Genomic DNA, 18,886 nt, shown 5'->3' on the forward strand with positions numbered 1-18,886 from the left:
GTACAGAGTGACTAGTCCTTTGTTAACATTACATTTTTGTATGAGGGTATATTATAATGTACAGTAAATGTACTACACCTGTAATGATCCTTCTGAAAGACTTTGGCCTTATGCAGTACATTAAGATATTTAAATACACAGAAGCCAGCAAAGAAAGACAAAAAAGTGAAAGAGAAGTTAAGAGTGAGAGAGACTTGCATTTATATAGTGGCTTTCAAATCTTCAAGACATTCCAAAGAACATTACATAGTCAATTGGTTGTTCAACTTTGAAATAATGTGATGGGATCCTCAGTTTAACATTTCATCCAAAAGATGGCACTTCTATAGTGCAATACTCCCTCAATACTGCATAGGAGTGTCAGCGTAGATTACGTGCTCAACATCTAGAGTGGGACTTGACCCCTCAACCTTCTAACTTAATGGCAACCGAATGAACCAAGGCTGGCACATCACCCTATACTTAGCTGTGAAGCTATCTGTAGGTCTCACTAAAACTGCCTAAGCCCACATCCATAACATCGCCTAATTTCATCCATGCCTCAGCTCATCTGCTGCAAAAGCCCTCACTCATACCTTTGTTACTGTTAGACTTGGCTATTCCAAGGCACTCATAAGAACATAAGGACTAGAAGCAAGAACAAGCCATTCGGCCCCTCGAGTCTGCTTTACCATTCGATAAGATCATGGCTGATTCTAATCTTGCCTCAACTTCACTTTGCTGTCTGCCCTACCCATAACCCTCAGCTCCCTCGTAGATCAAAATTCCATCCAAATCAGCTCCAAATATATTCATTGCCCTAGCCTCCACTGCTCTCCAGAGTAGAGAATTCCAAAGACCAACAACCGACTGAGAGAAAAAATTCCTCCCCATCCCAATCACAATGGGTGATCCCCCGCCAGTCTGAAACTATGTCCCCTAGCTCCAGACTGCCCCATGAAGGAAACATCATCTCCCCACCCACTCAACACCCACTCCTGACTGGTCTCCCACATTCTGCCCTTTGTAAACTTCAGGTCACCCAAAACTCTGCTGCCTGTGTCCTTATTCTCACCAGGTCTCCTGCAGCTATTGCACCCCACTATCTCACTGAATATTGGCTCCGGGTCAAGCAATGTCTTGATTTTAAAATTCTCAACTTTGCTTTCAAATCAGTCCACAGCCTCGGCCCTCCCTATCGCTGCAATTTCATCCAGCCCTACACCCTCCAAGAGATCTGCGCTCCTTCATTTCTGGCTTCTCCAGTTTGGATCGCTCCTTTATTGGTGCCTGAGCCTTCCGCTGCCAAGGCCCAAAGCTCTGGAACTCCCGCCCTGAACCTCTCTGCTTCTCTACCTCTCTCCTGTTTCATGATGCTGCTTAAGACCTCTCTCTTTAACCAAGTTTTTAGCCTTCTGTTCTGAAGTCACCTTATTTAGTTTGGGAATTCTCTTTGATAAATGCTTCTACAACGTGCCTTGGGATATTGTCATATATTAAAGGCGCAATATAAATGGAAGACATTCTCGCTGTCACAAAGTATTTTATGACCGATGGAGTGGGGATTTGAAAAAGAAAGCAGCATGTTTTTAAGCTTTTATTGAACAACTGGCATCATTCTAATCCCAGGATCCCTGGGATAGCCAGGTTTTCGTATGAGGAGACTGGGCCTGTGTTCTCTAGAGTTTAGAAGAATGAGAGGTGACCTCATTGAAGTGTACAAAATTCTTACAGGGCACGACAGGAAGGATGTTTCCCCTCGTTGGGGGGTGTCTAGAGCCAGGGGACACAGTCTCAGGATAAGAGGTCAGCCAATTAGGGCCAATATGAGGAGGAATTTCTTCAGTCATCGAGTATTTTCAAAGCAAAGGTCAACAGATTTCTAGATAGCAAAGACGTCCAAGGATACCGGGATAGTGCAGGAAAATGGCGTTGAGGTAGAGGGTCAACCATGATCTAGTTGAATGATAGAGCAGGCTCGAGGGGCTGAATAGCCTACTCCTGCTTCTCTGTTCCTAAGTTCCTATTCTGCCTGGATGTTCCAGCTGTGAATGAAGTTATTTGAGATCCCATTGCAAAAGTGAACAAGATTGCCCCAGATTTAATAAATCTGGACACTAAATGCTTGACCTCCTGAACCCCAGAGGAACGCACTCGCTGATCTCTTGCAGATTGTACCTTTGTTTTGTTTCTCGGCCTCTGCGTCCTGCTTGTTTGGCCCCGTGCCACCCTCGGAGCTGGTCTGCAACATCGGCCGGCCTTCCTTCCTGGAACTCTCGAGGCCTAATTTCTACAGGAGGAAAACAAGATAAAACATGAGGCCCGAGGTATCCGAGACGTGGCCGGAGGTCCCAGCCCTTGGGGACAACCAACTGGAATAAAATGGTGGGTGGTGGGGAAGCGGGAGTTGAAAGCGAATGGTGCAATGAGCCCTGCTCCACTGGACTTGGCCACAGCTAGGGGGTTCCAATTTTTTCACCAGGGAATGAAGGGTCCCAAGTGGTTGGAGTGGGGGTGGGGAACGCGGGGAGGGGAGTCTCTCAATCCAAACTCCAAGCCTATGAATTCACATTGTCGGCTCCTCTCTAAAATTATAGAAGGCAAAATCCTGTAAAATCTGACTATGCAGAAAGCAAGCTCCCTTTTCACTGTTGAATTGCTTAAAGTGCACAGCCAATGTGCAGGAGCATTGCAGCCACACCCAGTTCGATGGATTAGAATTCTCTCTCTGCATTCATGGGCAACGAGGAGCATTTGCTAACCTCAGCAGGTACAGGTGGGAATCTGTTCTCTTTAAGCAGAACAAGCATCATTTCCCTTCTTGGCAAATTCAAAACCCACAGGGTTCATAATCTTTAGCGCCTTTGCAAATACATCGAGACTCAGAGCATTAATGCAGGGAAGAGAGCTCACTTGCTCAGGGCATCTAGTGAGTGCCAAAACCGTTCAGATCAGGAAGGCCTCCAGTTCAACACATGTCTGGGCTGAGTCGGTTGGTGGTAGCCAGGTGACAATGCTATTCATTGTCATCAGTGCCCCTGCTATGATCCCACAACGACCTGCGACTAGTGTATCTCAAGTGTGGTGATTGGTGCCTGCTACAGTGACCTCACTAAACAGATCAAATTGCCCTGTGCAATGGTAGAGTACAATATCATGCCCAAAGTTTTATAAGTCACATATTAAATTCAAATGGAATACACCAAATCACAACACACTGGCTACAACAAAGAGGCATGAAATAAGTGGGGTTTCCAATTATCAATTTTTGACAGATTTTTAACATAAGTTTCTGTTCACATCATCCCTGTTCTCTCTGACCTACTTTGGCTCCTGATCCAGCAATGCCACAACTTTAAAATCTTCATCCCATTTCAAACCCCTCCATGACCTCACAGTCCCCTTAACTCTGTAGCCTCCTCCAGCCCTACGACCCTCCAATTCTGGCCTCTTGTGCATTCCTGATTTCCATCTCTCCACACTGGCTTCAGCTGCCTAGTCTCTAGGCTGTGGAATTCCCTCCATAAAGCTCCTTGTCTCTCTGTCCCCCTCTTTAAGATGCTCTTTAAAACCTACCACCTTGATCAAGCTTTCATTCACCTAGCTTGATATTTCCTGATGCGACACAGTTTCAAATTGTGTTTGCTTATGCTCCTCTCAGGCGCCTTGTGATGTTTTACTGTGTTAAAGGTGCTATATAAATGAACGTTGCTGTTATTATGTCAGAGTGAACCTCCAAGTAACAGTCTGCAGTCATATTAAGAACTTTAAGGAGTCAGCATCATTCTGTGTTTAGTAAACCTTACCTGGGGTCTACTGTTACACAGAGACACTAGGCAATACCATCAACTGTACTGAAATGCATCACTGAGCCATATCAGTGCAATCAAATGAGAGTTCCTATCACCATTATCCCTTACTAAAAACTTAGTGCCAAGGCTGCCAAATTCGTTTGTATCCTACTTATTTCATGCCTCGAAATCACATGAGCAGGACTGAAACAGATGGGAAACCACAAGACTTGGGACTGATGTAGACAGTGGCCTGGCCAGCCACTTACTGCCATGCCTCCTTCAATTCTCTTCATGTCCAAGGTTGTCTTTCCTTTCTCCGCCTGCTCCCAGATGTCCTCGATAGAGTAGGCCCAGAGGCTGCTCTCAGTGGGAAGAGGAGGGACTACAGGCAACGGCCCTTGCGGTAGGTAGGACTGCGGAAGGGGAGGTCGAGGTGGGCGGGTCTCCTGAGACAAAGAGCGAGCAAAGCATAAAGAGTAACTGCAAAGCCAGGAAGACAGTGAGTGAGCAAGAGGAGGTTAATGTTTGGAGGGCTTCCCCTTTGAAATGAAGCAACATGGAGCGGCTTAGAATACTGAAAACATGGGTAGCATTTTGGTGAATATTTTATCATTGGTGTGCAAGGTGATTGCTGCAGGACTTTGGAACACTTCTCCACCTCCTTTCTCTCTGAAAGTTGCTGACTTATGCTGGAGTTTCATTTCTTGGGCACTAGGCAGTCATCTGATACCTCACACAACTGGCCATGAATCGTGTACAAGCCTTGTCAGCAAACCTATGTGGCTGCTTGAACATTGGTGCATTACAATTGAGCCTCATCGTATCTTCAACCGTCACCCACCCATGCACACTTTCGAGTATTGGCCGCTGGGCAGAGATCAAGAGCACAAGTTTTAATCTTCGCTCCACTGGAAGAAAGATGCCTAGACAAATTATCCTGCCTCCACTGTTGCTCAGACACACATGTTTGAACCTAGTTGGAACACAAGATAGGTATTGCACAAGCCAGTTCAGAGTAAAACTCCTTCCACTCTGCACCAACATGTTATATAAGCAGTGGCTTTACAACGTGCCTGACAACAGTGGTTTTCGAGCTCCTTCACATGGGGAACCCTTGCAAGTATTGACACCCTACCAGGACTTTTTATCCCAGCTTTAATATGACAGTGGCAGCTACCCAAAAGGAAAATGGAAATCTCATTGTTATCATAAAACCCTCGGCTTGGCGAGTGGGGGAGGGGCCCACTCACCGAGACCTAAAATGACGCGGGGTGATGTCGGGCGTGCGCCCCAAGGTCACCGCGCACGCCATTCAGGTTTTCAGTTCGGCGGGCACGCGCCCGATTCAGGCCATTTAACAATCAGTTAAATCATTGACCTGAGTTGCCCGTCCAACCTCAAGGTTGTCAGGCAGGCGAAGAGCCCAGGTGGTCTTCGCATTTTTCATGGAGCTTCATTCACTGACAGCTTGAGGTTTCGTGAGCGTTTTTAAAGTGTTGGAAAATTCTTTATTAACATTAATGGGCATGTCCCAGTTCACGTGATAGTTTCATACGTGGGGACACATCCTTCAAATTTTTTTCTCCCTTTATTCAATGTTTTATACGTGAAACTAATCTCCCTGAGGAATCTCTGTGCCTGGGAGATTTCTGCGCACTTTTTCACGCATGCACGACAGAGCGCACTCCCCGACTCAGCCTACTCCCCCCGCCCGCACAGGGTGCGCTCAGCGCTTCCAGGTGTGCGTCACGTTGGGCGGGCCTTAATTGGCCCACCCACGTAAAATGGCGGCGCCCAGTCGATCGGGGGCACCAATCGTTTGCGGGCCTGCCCCTGCAAGACACCCCCAACAGGGAGAAAATTCTCCCCGTAAAGTATAGAAATGGATATGACAAAATGCACAAATCAATGGAGACAGAAACCTTGCAGATACCCTGGAATCACCTCATGATACCTAACCTTATGGACTCCAGTTTAATAACCCATGCCTTAATATGAACCCCTGCTAGATCAGTGTGAGATTTCCATCACCCAACCAGTCATCCTTATGATCTCTGTGAGTAGGCGTTTTTTATTTTTGCTGTGGACTGATCCCAGTAGGAATTAGGCTCAGACTGTTCCCCCTGCCGCCCAACAAAACTTATTCAATCCTTGTACAGGTGAAGGAAACTTCTATCCGATCACTTTGGGCTGAGTGTTCCCTCCCATGGTCCCACCCAGGTCCTGGAGATGGAAGGACCCAAGGCCACACCTAGTCTCCTGCGTTAACACGAGAAAAACCACAACTTAGGCAGCAGCAACAAGCAACTTGGAGGACTACCAACAAAACAACGTACAGACTCAATATTAAGACGACATACGCCCAGCCAGGGAACACTGCGATAGTTTGCCAAATTACTGTTTGGCACGTAACAGGATTAGAATTCCTTTCTCTTTATTGGCATTCCTTTCCTTCCCATCTTCAATTTCTTCTGAATTGTTTTGTTTTTTGTTTCTTTTGCTCCTTTGCTCTCTTCTATCCTACCAGTGCCAGTTTTCCTATCCTTGTGTCTGGTTCACTGATGAAGTTGTGGGGGGGGCGCGGGGGGGGGTGGTGCTGGTGTGGACACAAAATGATTCAAGGTTAGAAGGAACTTTCATTCCTCATTAGAAGAGTGGTGGAAGTGGAGAAGCAACTGTGGAAGGTGAGACCATCAACTAAAATGCTTGATTGGCAATTGGTACTGCGAGGGTTCTACCAATTGGTAGAGACAATGAACAATCTATTGGACAGAGGATGTCCTCTGTTGCTAGGCATGGGGAGTAGGGAGAGCGGACGGAGCGAGGGGGAGGGAAGATCAACACTGTCTCTGCAGGGCAGCAGGATGCATCAAGAAGTGGAGATGGGATCAGCATTGCAGTTTCGCTTGATTAGTTTTGGCCATCAAGAGCTACTTAGGCCTAACTTTCCCTCAGGAGGTTCAACAGGATAGGGTCGGATCTGTGATCAGAAGGAGTGGGCTTGATGGGCCAAATAGCATTTTCCTGCCCTTGATTTCTTGTACTCTTAAACCCTTCATCCTGAGCATCATTCCTTGCAGATTGTTTCAATGTTTACTTGTTCTACTTAACTATAAATCAACAGACAAAAGAGGGTGTCTCAACATCAGTACTCCCTTACTAGAAAAGAATTAAATACAATTGATGTTAGGTCTGATATCTGATTAATTTTAATTGATTTCCCCACTATTGGTTAAACAGGAGTTACCACTGGCTAAGAGCAGAAGAGAACTGAATCAGAGCACTGGAGGCTGTCAAGCAGCCAGATCGAAGGCGAGACGGACTCATAACAATTCTCTTCTTGTCCTTTCCAGAGCTCTGGAAATATCATCAAAACTCGCCATTCCAATATAAGAATTGGGTTTGTCCATCACGGGTTAGGAATCACCACGTTGCTTTCTCCGCTTACCTCACTGACTATTTGCTGAGCTGACAGCTGTGATGCGGAGATGGGAGAGAAGGGGCTCGTGGGACTGGTGAGGCTGTTGGAGCTCAGGGGGCTGGCAGGACTGCTCGAGCTGAAGGTGCCCATTTGTGCACTCGACACTGCAAAAAGGAAAAAAAGTATTGCGATTAGAAAAGCAAAATGAAATTGTCATTTAATATCAATACACTCCCCAACCCCAGTCCAATCTTCTGTACATCTTGAAACAGGATCCATAAAACACACACTACCCAACCACCACAATGTGTCCTCATGAAATCACTGCATACAGACAGAGAACTAGACTTTCTGTGATTTGACTACGAGTGGGCAGAATGTCTGGCTTTTTAACGGATTCAAGCAAACAACCAAGCAATTTTAATGAAAGAAAGACAGTCTTGCATTTATACAGCATCTTTCACAACCTTGGGATACCTCAGAGCGCTTTACAGTCAATGAAGTGCTTTTGAGGTATGGTCACTGTTTTAATGTAGGAAACATGGCAGCCAATTTGTGCACAGCAAGCTCCCAAGCACATCAGTGTGAAAATGATCAGATACTCTTTTTTTTTCTAGTGATGTTGGTGGAAGGGTAGGGGGTGGGTGAATAAATATTGATCAGGGTCAAGCAAAACCAGTGGCACTCCTCAGTTATATTTGCTCCAGTCTAAATAGAGAGGGCAACTCTAATAGCAAGACCAGGCACTGCAGAGAGTCTATAGCAGTGGCCAAGTTAGAATAAGACCCAAGACAGTGCTAGGAGTATTTGCTTTGTAATGTAAAATCCCCCAACACATTAAAGTGTTGAAAAAGAGAAAAGAAAGACTTGCATTTATACAGGGTCTTCATGACCTCAGGATATCCCAAAGTGTTTTACTTTTGAATCATAGTCACTGTCACAAGGTGTCTATTGTAACACACACAGGAAGCTCCCACAAATAAAACAAGTGGTCAAATCATCATCTTTAGGTATCACAGTTGGGAGATAAGGTGAGGTTACGAGGGAAAACCTTCCTGCTCTGTTTCAGCTAGTGTCCTGGCATCGTCTACATCCACCTGAAAGGGCAGATGGGGTCTCAGCTTAGCGTCTCATCTGAAAGACTGCACTCCTTCACTACTGTATGGGGAGTGCCAGCCTGGATTATGTGTTCAGGTCTCTAGAGTGGGACCCGAACCCACGGCCTTGTGACCCAGCGACAAATGTGCTACCCACTGAGCTAAGGCTGGCATCCTGAATTCCTGATTACAGTAACTCAGGCCTTGTCATTCCACAGTCAGGGAGCTATGTGATTTGTTAAAAAACGTATTCACCCAATGCATAACTCTGCAAAGGAGCTCTTATCTTGAATTTGTGCTGCATGTATTTTTGAGAGTGAGTTGGTAAATTGGTCATCTCTCTTAGTGTTGGCCAGCAATGAGCTCACAATTCACCTGCACACCCGCCCCTGCACTACCAGACTATAAGAGTAATGCCAAGGCCATGTAGTACAATGCTTAGTAACGCTGTACCATTCTGTTTGATGGGTTCCACTGTAATCCGATCGGGATAGGTCTTTCGCAGTCCCTCCATCACATCTTGGATTTTCCACAGCTCCTTCTGAATGTGCTTGTGTCCCAGCTCATCCTGAAAGATTGACACAAACCAAAGTCAGACTCGGTTATTAGACCCCCAACACCCAATAACTGAAATCATATCCTCGATTAGCTTCCTCCACAGGAGCAGAAAATGCCACGAAGTGAAATTCAAAATCATTGAGAGGGTGGATGCATGGTTACCACTTTATCTTGAGGAATTAGGATGGGTGAGGAGTTTAATGGGCTAATCTCATCCTGGTCTTTTCTTTCTCCAGCTTTTCTCAGTGTGGAAGATAATTGATTGTTTTACCAGTTTACCTTATCTGATGATTTCACGGCAGTGTTACCTGCATTCCAATGGGGCTGTTCAGCTGCTCCCACAAGTCATTGTGAATGATGGACAGCTCCATTTTGAGGGCGTCGCATTCCATCTTTGTGTTTGCAAAGGCCTACAATGCATGCGACGCACAAAGCAGGACCAGAATACAAGTCAATACTTCTTAAAATAAAAACCTCAATGCTTAAAGAATCAATAAATAATCAAGTACATTCTGCGATTAGTGGGTGCCTTTACATCTATAATTGGTTGCCAACTTCAGAGACATCGCCGGTCACAGGCTGGGGATATAATGGTAAAGGGGGACTCACGGCACTGGAGGTAGCGCTCACCACTGAGATCGGTGACCATTACCTGCACCTCTGTTGCTAGTGCAAATGCAGGCTGCTTTGCCTGTCGTGAGGCAGCTACGTTTGTTTGCCTGCCAGGCGCTGAAGCACTCTTGTGCAGGCAGGACGATTATCTGAGCCTCCCCCAGCCAACCGGGCAAACTCTCAGCCCCCAGCAACGCGTCACTGCCTGCATTCGTTTGCAAGATGCGTGCTCCTTTTTCAATGCATTTGAACTGGGCAAAGCACCAAACTCCCTTCCAACGCCAGGGCAGCCGAGCTTTACGGGTAAAACGTGACTGCTCCCCCCCCACCACCACCCCCACCAACCCCCGCCCCGCCCCCCCCACACCACCCCGACGCCGCTCCCGTACCGTGGTTGCTTGCGAGAGTTCCCCGCGGATGTTGATCAGCTGATTCTGTAACGACTCCTTTTTCTGCACGAACTGCTCGGTGTAACCTGGCTGGTTATGGAACGCCGCCATCTCCCGATGAGTTTTCTCCAAGGCATTTTCCAGCGATTCCTGGAGTACGGAAGGAACCACAAGGAAAACGCTTTGAGTCAGATTCAACTGTCACTTGGAAGCAAACACACTTTCTTCTCTTTTGCGCACTGTAAGTGCTGCTGTCGGCTGACTGGGATGGATGGGGGTCAGAGGGGGGATGTAGGACCTTCATTGGAAGAAAAGACAAAGGTGCAATAAATAGTGTGCGGCTGTGTGCAGCCAAACAAGCCCCAGCCAGAATGGAAATAATAGGGTAATTCCTCCCCCCCATCAATCATGCCTTGGAACTGCCCTGCTATAAGTGACTTCATTGATTTTATGCACATCTTTTGTATAATGTATAATGCATCTCGAAGAAATAATCCTGCTTTCATCGAGGGACTTTGCTGTTGTTTCGGTCATGTGTTCTATTTGATGTAGTTTATACAGACTCACTCATATTTAATTAAAATAGGGAGTCTGGCTGAAGCTGAGAGAAAGAAGGAGATAGAAAGAGAAAGGGAAACAGGATTAGAGAAAGAGAAAAGGGTAAGGAGAGAACGAGATAGGTAAAGAGAGATAAAGAGAAGAGGCCAGAGAAAGAGCGAGAGAGATAGAAACAGAGGTAGTAAGATACCGAAAGGCTCCATGGACAAAACAGTTAATATTCAGGTCCAGTTTACACTGCAGCTTAACACAACTGACATGACTGTTTGTCATTTCTGATTTTTCGAGGAGAAACAGTCAGGACTGTAACCACAGTAAATGAGTAATATATCACTGCCTTTGTTCATTTATCCAGTTACTGCTTAACAAACTTGTTTAGCCCAAACCACAACCTACTCAAGTATTTATTCTAATACCCTCCGAAGTCAACATGCCAGGGGCTCATGATCTAGCCAGTCATCCAAATACAGTTCGATCCCTGGACATGTTGCAAATTGCCTAGATACTGGGCAGGTAAAACAAAAAGGGTTACATGAGGGGTTGGGGGCAGTGTCCTGGTCTAGCAATGATCAGAGGGTAGTGAGCACAAGGAAAGCATTCAGGGTGCGCCAATCATTAACAGTACCTTCTCCTTTCGAAGCTGCAGGACCCACTTTTCCTGTTCTCGCTGATTCTTGCTCTGCTCACAAAGTCGTCCCAGCAATTTCTGTTTTCCCCCCCAAAAAAATAAGGAAAATAGTGTTAATTTTCAGTGACACTTTTGACAGAGATTGCAATGAAGCAAACATTTGCAAATCTTGCAGGCAGGCGTCAGACACAATCAAATAACATCATGTTACATTTACTCTCTCAAGAAGCTCGCAAGTTACTCTGCGGAAGTAGTTCCCACTGCAAGTTAGCAGACTTGGTGAAGATTGTTAATGTTATGTTAATTGCATTGATAAAGTTAAGTTAAGGTTAAGAATAAACAGTATTGATTGAATAAGTATCTTCATGCACAAGTGAAAGGGACTTCCATGGGTATTACTGTGCCCGATGTCCTTGGAGAGGGAGCACGCTGTGTCCACCAGTATAGCGTGAGGCCTTATGCAGTCAGTGGGCACTGCAGCAGCTGAAGTGCATCATCAGCCCTGGTAATGACACCCTGTTTTGATAAGTTTCCATTGATTTTTTTTTGTTTTAGTTACAGTACCCCTTTAAAGGGGTTCATCATTCTATAATTTATCTGTTTGTTTGCTGAAAATTGTATAAAGAGGGACTGCTGGGACACTAGGGTGTTGGTGGGTAGGAGATAGAGATATGTAATGCTGCATCCTGTGAATAAACCTACTTTCAAGAAAAGGATCTGTGTCTAGTTTCATACTTCACCACCTGGCTTGGATCCACTTAACAAAGATATTTTGTAGGCAGCTTGGGTCTGTGTCGCCTAGGAGCTGGACTGTGAGTTATTTCCTGAAGATCCCTGATACACTGAGATCTCAGCTGCACCCTCAGATGCTGTTCAGTGGAGAAGAGACAACACCCACCTCATAGCTGGGAGAAACAACAAGCAGAGCTGGGGACACACTTGTTTATCTCTGGGTAGGTGACCATAAACAGTGGGCAGTAACTGACAGTATTGGACTGACTGCCTATTATATCCCCTGCCTAATTCTCTTCTCCATTGGAGTGTATAACAGGCGGGAATTCGGATACTGTCAGTTATTCTGCCCTGTCGATGTGTATAGTCATCACCCCCGCACCCTAATATTGTCAGGTGCCTTGGGCCAGACTGGACTCTCACCCACACAGTTGGCTTTCAGTTCTTGCTGAATGGGAGAGGGGAGAACTGGAGGTGAAACCAAGGTTAAAAAAAATCTTGCTCCACCCCCCTCACCACCACTCAACCTTCTTTCATTTTCTGAAGGCACTGGCTCACACTTCGACTTATTTCAACGGTTGGTGGTCACCTCGGCCTTTCTTTACACTCGAGTCTAAGCAGAGTGTCAGGAGGCTATTCAACTGTGGGGGCACCATCACTGAGTTTGATGTTCTGATAGCCACACGCTTGCCTTATCCATGCAAGATAACAAACAGAAGCAGAAACCCTAGACAATCACCTGACCCTCCCCTGACCCCCTTTGTCCCCAACCCCGAGACCAGGGAGCCTGAAGGCTCTCATGTCCCTTACTGACTGAGATCAGTTTGCTCAATGGGACTGGACCTTAGACCTTGTACAAATGAACTACACAATGACCAGCATATTGAACAACTGAGATATCTGGAGAGTGTAACACTTTAGTTTCTTTAAAATTAAGTCAGAAAGGAAAGAAAAACAGAGTTGCACATAAAATAACCAACATTTTCTCCTGTCTTTAATGGAGCAGATTTTCCACCTATATCCAGCTGCAACCACTGGGGGAGAAGGAGGGTGGAAATGACATCCCTTCCCCACAAAATGACCCCCAACACCCAGTCTTTTGGTCCCCCTCTTTGTCTGGCTTCCAGTCCTGCAATTACCACCCCCACCCTGCCGATGACCCCCCTCCTAATTCTTGGCACCAATGGTACCTCTGTTCTTGCTCCAAAGTGGTAGGTTGCTGCCAAGCAGATTTAAGTACCTACAAGATTAAAATCCTATAGATTGAGTGTTCCTGACCAGTTGGTTCAGAGCCCAGCACTGTAGAAGTAACCTTTTTAAGGAGACCGTTAATTAACTTGTGCAACTTACGTCAATCTCCAGTTCATCGACCTTGTAATGCTGCAGTGGGTCCCGGTATCTGTCCTGATATGGAACCTGCAAACATCGGTAATCATTAAGGGCTCTGACCTTGCTGTGTGGAGTGCACATCCATCAGGATTTTAAATGCCTTCTCAGGCAGAGTCAATTTATTGCTGCCAATTCTGGATTATTTTATTCTTAACATCATTGTGCTCCCTCCTGCCACCCCCTTCCACTCCAAGCCAAGCCAACCCCCCCACCCCCCCCCAACACCAACACCCCCAACCCGCTTCGCTTGCTGGCCCCAATAGAAAACCAAGCCCACAATATCATCCTCTGCTATCTAACAGGACCATCAAAACCATAGTGTCAGTTCAAGAAGTAACCACAGCCACAGTTAGAAAGCAGACTGAGTGAGCCAGATCAGGAGAACTTTGCTGCACTCTCTGTCCCTGATTCTTGACGAGGGGACCGGATACTCTGTATTGAGTTAACGTGGCTTACCCTGGGGATGTAAGTGGACAGGGGGGAGAAGGGAGGGGAATCTGAGCCCAGCTTTCGAATGGGATATTCAATGGGAGTGAAGTGGTGTCATATTCTTAAAAGGGGCAGAAATAAAATGCCGTGACGTTTCAGTCATTTCCAGGAAGAGACTGAGCTATTAGGTTTAACCACTCTCTTGGGGACGTCTGCACTATACATCAGTCATTACATCTGCAGCAATTTAATTGTTGCATATTAATCACTAACACCATGCAGCACTGTGCACAGTGGACATCCTGATGATGTTTTTGCACTCTGTTTTGCGTCTAGCAGGAGTGTGACAGGATATTATTAAGACCAGTTTGAATTTCCTTCTCCTCATACTCCAATCTTTCTGTGACCTATACCCACCTCACCTTTTCCAGTTTTCCAACGTGCACCTGACATCCCCCCCCCACCACCCCCCCACCCACCCACCACTCCCAATATCCTCCTCATTCAATGCTCCTGATCAACTCCTCTTCTGTCACTACCTCATCTGGATCGACTCCACTGGTGATCACTCTTTCACCCATTGTGCCCCACCCACTGCCAAACCTCTCTTCTCTGGCACCACCCGCCCTGCCTTCAAAAACTTCCTTAAAACTGTTCTCATTAACCATACTTGCAGCTCCTCCGCACACCTTTTCCTGTAACTGTTTTCCTGTTATTTTCCCACATCTTACTCATTCTTACTCAAAATCCAGTCTTTTCCTCTGCTCTGTAAAGATCCTTAAAATGCCACTCAATATGGAAGCAGTGCTATAGAGGTATAAATCATTGCCATGGTAAAGTAGCCTACTAAATTGGCTAATTTGAATTTATTTTACAGTCAGTAAGGATCAACATCATTATGAGTGATTTTCACTTTTAGACTTTCTGGCTTTATTTTCTCTCAATTGCTGCAAAAACCCCTTCATGAGTTCTTCAGAGATGAAGGCCAGAAATAATGGGCTAATATATTAAATTGGCTACTCTGGCAGAGATGGATATGGTCTGAATCTCTGCACTCACCATTGAGCAACCTCAGCTGTACATCTTCTGCTAGATATTTTGTTTAGACATGTTGCAACGGCTCGATATAAACAGCCACACTGACATCGCTCTTGACAACAAAATGCAAGGGTTCAGTTCTAGTGTGAAGCCTCCCTCAGTGGGAGCAAACAGCGAGGAACAGGATGAGGAGATCAGCATGCTCAATTTTTGTTTCCCCCAGTGTTTTGACTATTCAAATCAATGGTGATATATTGGACACAACATGCATCGTGCACCCTGACCTCCCCACCCATCTCTCCAATTTTCAAGCTGATTCTTGTAATTTTGTGACTATCATATTACATAAGGATGGTTTTCAGACTAATTAAGAATGCCTATAAAGCTCACTCCCTGATCAACAGCTATGTAGAGCTCTAGTTGGACCCCATTTAGAGTACCGCATTCATTTCTGAACACCGACCTCAATAAGGCCTTGGAAGAGGCTCAGTAGATTCACCAGAATGATACCTGGACTAATGGGGTTAAATTATGAGGACTGGTTGACCATAAGACATAGGAGCAGAAATTAGACCATTCGGCCCATCGAGTCTGCTCCGCCATTCAATCATGGCTGATAAGTTTCTCAACCCCATTCTCCCGCCTTCTCCCCGTAACCTTTGATCCCCTTACCAATTAAGAACCTATCTATCTCTGTCTTAAATACACTCAATGACCTGGTCTCCACTGCCTTCTGCAGCAATGAATTCCATAGATTCACCACTCTCTGGCTAAAGAAGTTTCTCCTCATCTCTGTTCTAAAAGGTCTTCCCTTTACTCTGAGGCTGTGCCCTCGGGTCCTAGTCTCTCCTACTAATGGAAACATCTTCCCCACGTCCACTCTATCCAGGCCTTTCAGTATTCTGTAAGTTTCAATCAGATCCCCCCTCATCCTTCTAAACTCCATCGGGTGTAGATCCAGAGTCCTTAAACGTTCCTCATATGTTAAGCCTTTCATTCCTGGGATCGTCTCATGAACCTCCTCTGGACCCTATCCAGAGCCAGAACATCCTTCCTGAGATACGGGGCCCAAAATTGCTCACAATATTCTAAATGTAGTCTGACCAGAGCCTTATAAAGCCTCAGCTGCACATCCCTGCTTTTATATTCTAGTCGTCTCGAAATAAATGCCAAGATTGCATTTGCCTTCCTAACTACCGACTCAACCTGCAAGTTAACCTTAAGAGAATCCTGGACTCGGACTCCCAAGTCCCTAGAATTACATTGCAATAGAATTGGCACATATTCCCCATGAGTATAGAAAATTAAGGGGTGATCTAATTGAACTGTTAATGATGATTAAAGGAGTTAATAGGATAGATGGAGAGAAACTGTTTCATCTGGTGGGGGCATCCAGAAAAAAGGGGGGTATAACCTTAAAATTAATCTAAGTAGTTCTGAGGTGACTAGAGAAGGCCCTTCTTAACACAAAGGGAGTGGAAACCTGGAACACCCACCCTCCAGAAAGCTGTTGAGGCTGGGGGATCAATTGAAAATTTCAAAACTGTGTTGATAGATGCTAGTTAGGTGATAGGTAGGAAGATCGAGGTAAGATACAGATCAGCCATGATTTAACTGAATGGCAGAACAATTTCTGACTGACATGTCCAACCTGAGGGCTCTGGGCAGAGTTCTCTGCTGTTCTGTGAACCAAGTTGATAACACACAGATTTGCATCCACTGCAGATTCAAATATAAAGCTCAACCATTTTGGCAAGCTCCAATAGTTTATTTCTTGTCTTCATAAGAAAGGGATTCCCAACACGGCCAATCTTATGTTTAACTTGTTTTTTTTTTGTTGCTATCAGGGTAAACTGATTCAAATGACCAAGTGTTCAAATATTCATCTGAGTCTGGCTAAACGAGGTCTTGAGCTTTCACTGGTTTGAGATTGTTTAACATAATAACGTTACACATCCTCCTGTGGAACACCACTAACAGCTGTTACAGATCTCCAGAACTGATTTCGTCTAGCCATACCGTAAGGGCAGAATTTTAAGCCAGTGGGATTTCACAGTTCTGCCGAAGTTAATGGAGTTTAGAATGGCTCAGCGCATTTTACAGCACTGACCCCCCCCCTCAGCGGGGCTGTAAAATTGCGGCTCAAGTTTGGACTGCTATCTGCCTGATAAATACATTCCTTCTGCAAGCTTAGAATTCCAATAGGTCAAAAGCCTGGTGCCTTGGTTTTCAAACGACCAGACCCATATCATTCATTCCAACAGCCACTATTTAGAATACCAGTGAACCAAACAACTGGTCGTTCACTCCAACTGAAACTAGACAGAATTTCAGGGGGCCAAATTACCACCTCTTAACCGCTTCCACTCTACAGGATTGCAAAGGGCAAACTCTTTGCAACTACTCCCATTATGTAGGATACCAGGGGAATAAACCCTTCCTTATTTACTTCAACTGTAACTAGATGGCAGTCTGGCAGGTCAATATCCATGCAATTCACTGCCGTTGTGCAGACCAGACTGCCTTCTCACTAGAGAACATCAGAAACACAAACAGGAGTCAGCCATTCAGCTCTTGTCGAAGGGTCATGAGGACTCGAAATGTCAACTCTTTTCTTCTCCGCCGATGCTGCCAGACCTGCTGAGTTTTTCCAGGTAATTCTGTTTTTGTTTTTGTTTCGGATTTCCAGCGTCCGCAGTTTTTTTGCTTTTATATTCAGCTCTTGAAGCTTACTGAGCAATTCGACAAAACCATGGCTGATCTAACCTCAACTCCGCCTTCCTGTAATATCTAAATATCCCTTCATTACCTTCGTATCCAGAAATCTGCAGATCTCTGCCTTGGATGTATTCACAGGGTGGAATCGTCCCAGATTTGCACTAAGTGCGGTAGTGGGCGGGGAAAACAATGTTTTACCCGCCGGCCACAATGGGGGGTTTTCACGCCACATCACCTCCAACCCGCCACATAAATTATGCATTTCCGGGAAACACGACCCTTCGATAGCGGGCGGGCTCGCATTCGCCCGCCACGCCATTGTCTCGCCGCTTCATCACGCCAGGCACCACATTGGAAGTGCAGCCACACGCACACCTCTCACTGCTTCCAGCCCAGGACTACTGCGCAGAAGACAGGAAGACCCTGAAAGGCAGAAAGACTGCAGCCCTCCCCCCCAGTTTAGTGACTCGTCCCACGAGCGCCTTTTGGACGCAGTGCAGGCTTGTCGTGATGTCCTCTACCACCGCCCCCAACCTCTGGCCGCAGGAGCAGCAGCGGCAGCACAACTCCAGCATGGGAGAGGCGGGGGTGGTCAGCGCCAATGCCCTGCAAAAGAGGACGGCCAGCCAGTGCTGCTACAGGATGAATGCTCTCCTCTGTTCCGCCAGGGGAAGCCACTCCTCATCACTCTCAACTCACACACTCACAAACCCATCGCACGTCCACAGGGATCTCACACCTCGAGGGGCAACACCACTAACCCTCACACAGACCCTCACACCTCCATCAGGCTCATATCCTCTCGAGCTCATGTTCTCATCCCGTCCGTGTCTCCGCTCACCACACGAATACTCCACGCAGTGCCCTGTGTCCTGCTCACGCTCTCTCCATCTGTTTTCGTGCAGGAGAAGCTGGGTCACACCAGCAGAGATGTCTGCTCCCAGGCCGAGGGTGGAGTGGCCCACATTAGGCTCATTTTGAGGAAAATGCCATCACACTGACTGGTGAGGCCATGGTTGGCGAACACCCTTGTGAGGATCCTGCCCCACATCATCCCTCTCTCAATGCTGTGAGTGTCTCTCTCTCCTGCTTTTGACTCTGCTGCCCTGCACTCATTATCTCTACTTTGGTTCACAGGGAGCTCTGCCAAGTGACCGATACCCTCAGCCAGCCAGTCCCTCAGCTCCACCCACATCCTCGCCTCCAACCAAGAGGACACCTCCTCCGTTGAAGAGCTGGAAATAAGCAGCCTGGAAGACCCATCACAGTGATTACCCACGCCCTCCACCAGCGCAGAGACCTTGGTGGGACCTAGATCTAGAGCAGGCTCAGGTTCACAGTCTGGTGTTTACCACATGTCTGCACCAGTGGGAGGCAGGTTCATGCGAGCTCCCCGCCACTCGGAGGACTGCTGGGGAACAGGCATCTGTGAGGTCCGAGTCAGGTGACGATCCTCTGGATGAGGCCTTCCAACTCATCCTGCAGAGACAACAGAAGGCGTGGGAACATCGCGCAGAGGTGTTGGAAGACCTCAACAGAATGGC

At 46.4% G+C, this 18,886-nt stretch overlaps 1 protein-coding gene across 9 annotated transcripts in view; it reads right to left on the reverse strand.

Moving 5' to 3' along the window:
• The window catches only part of plekha6 (pleckstrin homology domain containing, family A member 6), a 329,654-nt gene that overhangs the window by 18,456 nt on the left and 292,312 nt on the right, over window positions 1-18,886 (reverse strand). For 8 of the 9 annotated variants that reach the window (XM_041195222.1, XM_041195223.1, XM_041195227.1 and 5 more), the window contains 7 exons: window positions 13,119-13,184; window positions 11,034-11,114; window positions 9,851-10,000; window positions 9,158-9,259; window positions 8,745-8,859; window positions 7,222-7,358; window positions 2,158-2,269 (listed from right to left, as the gene is read on the reverse strand). In XM_041195222.1, coding sequence (XP_041051156.1) covers window positions 2,158-2,269; window positions 7,222-7,358; window positions 8,745-8,859; window positions 9,158-9,259; window positions 9,851-10,000; window positions 11,034-11,114; window positions 13,119-13,184 — 763 coding nt within the window. The remainder of the gene's footprint in view (window positions 1-2,157; window positions 2,270-7,221; window positions 7,359-8,744; window positions 8,860-9,157; window positions 9,260-9,850; window positions 10,001-11,033; window positions 11,115-13,118; window positions 13,185-18,886) is intronic. The other variant, XM_041195224.1, reaches the window with a different exon arrangement.

Source organism: Carcharodon carcharias, chromosome 9 (assembly GCF_017639515.1).
Source record: "Carcharodon carcharias isolate sCarCar2 chromosome 9, sCarCar2.pri, whole genome shotgun sequence".
Lineage (NCBI taxonomy): Eukaryota > Metazoa > Chordata > Chondrichthyes > Lamniformes > Lamnidae > Carcharodon > Carcharodon carcharias.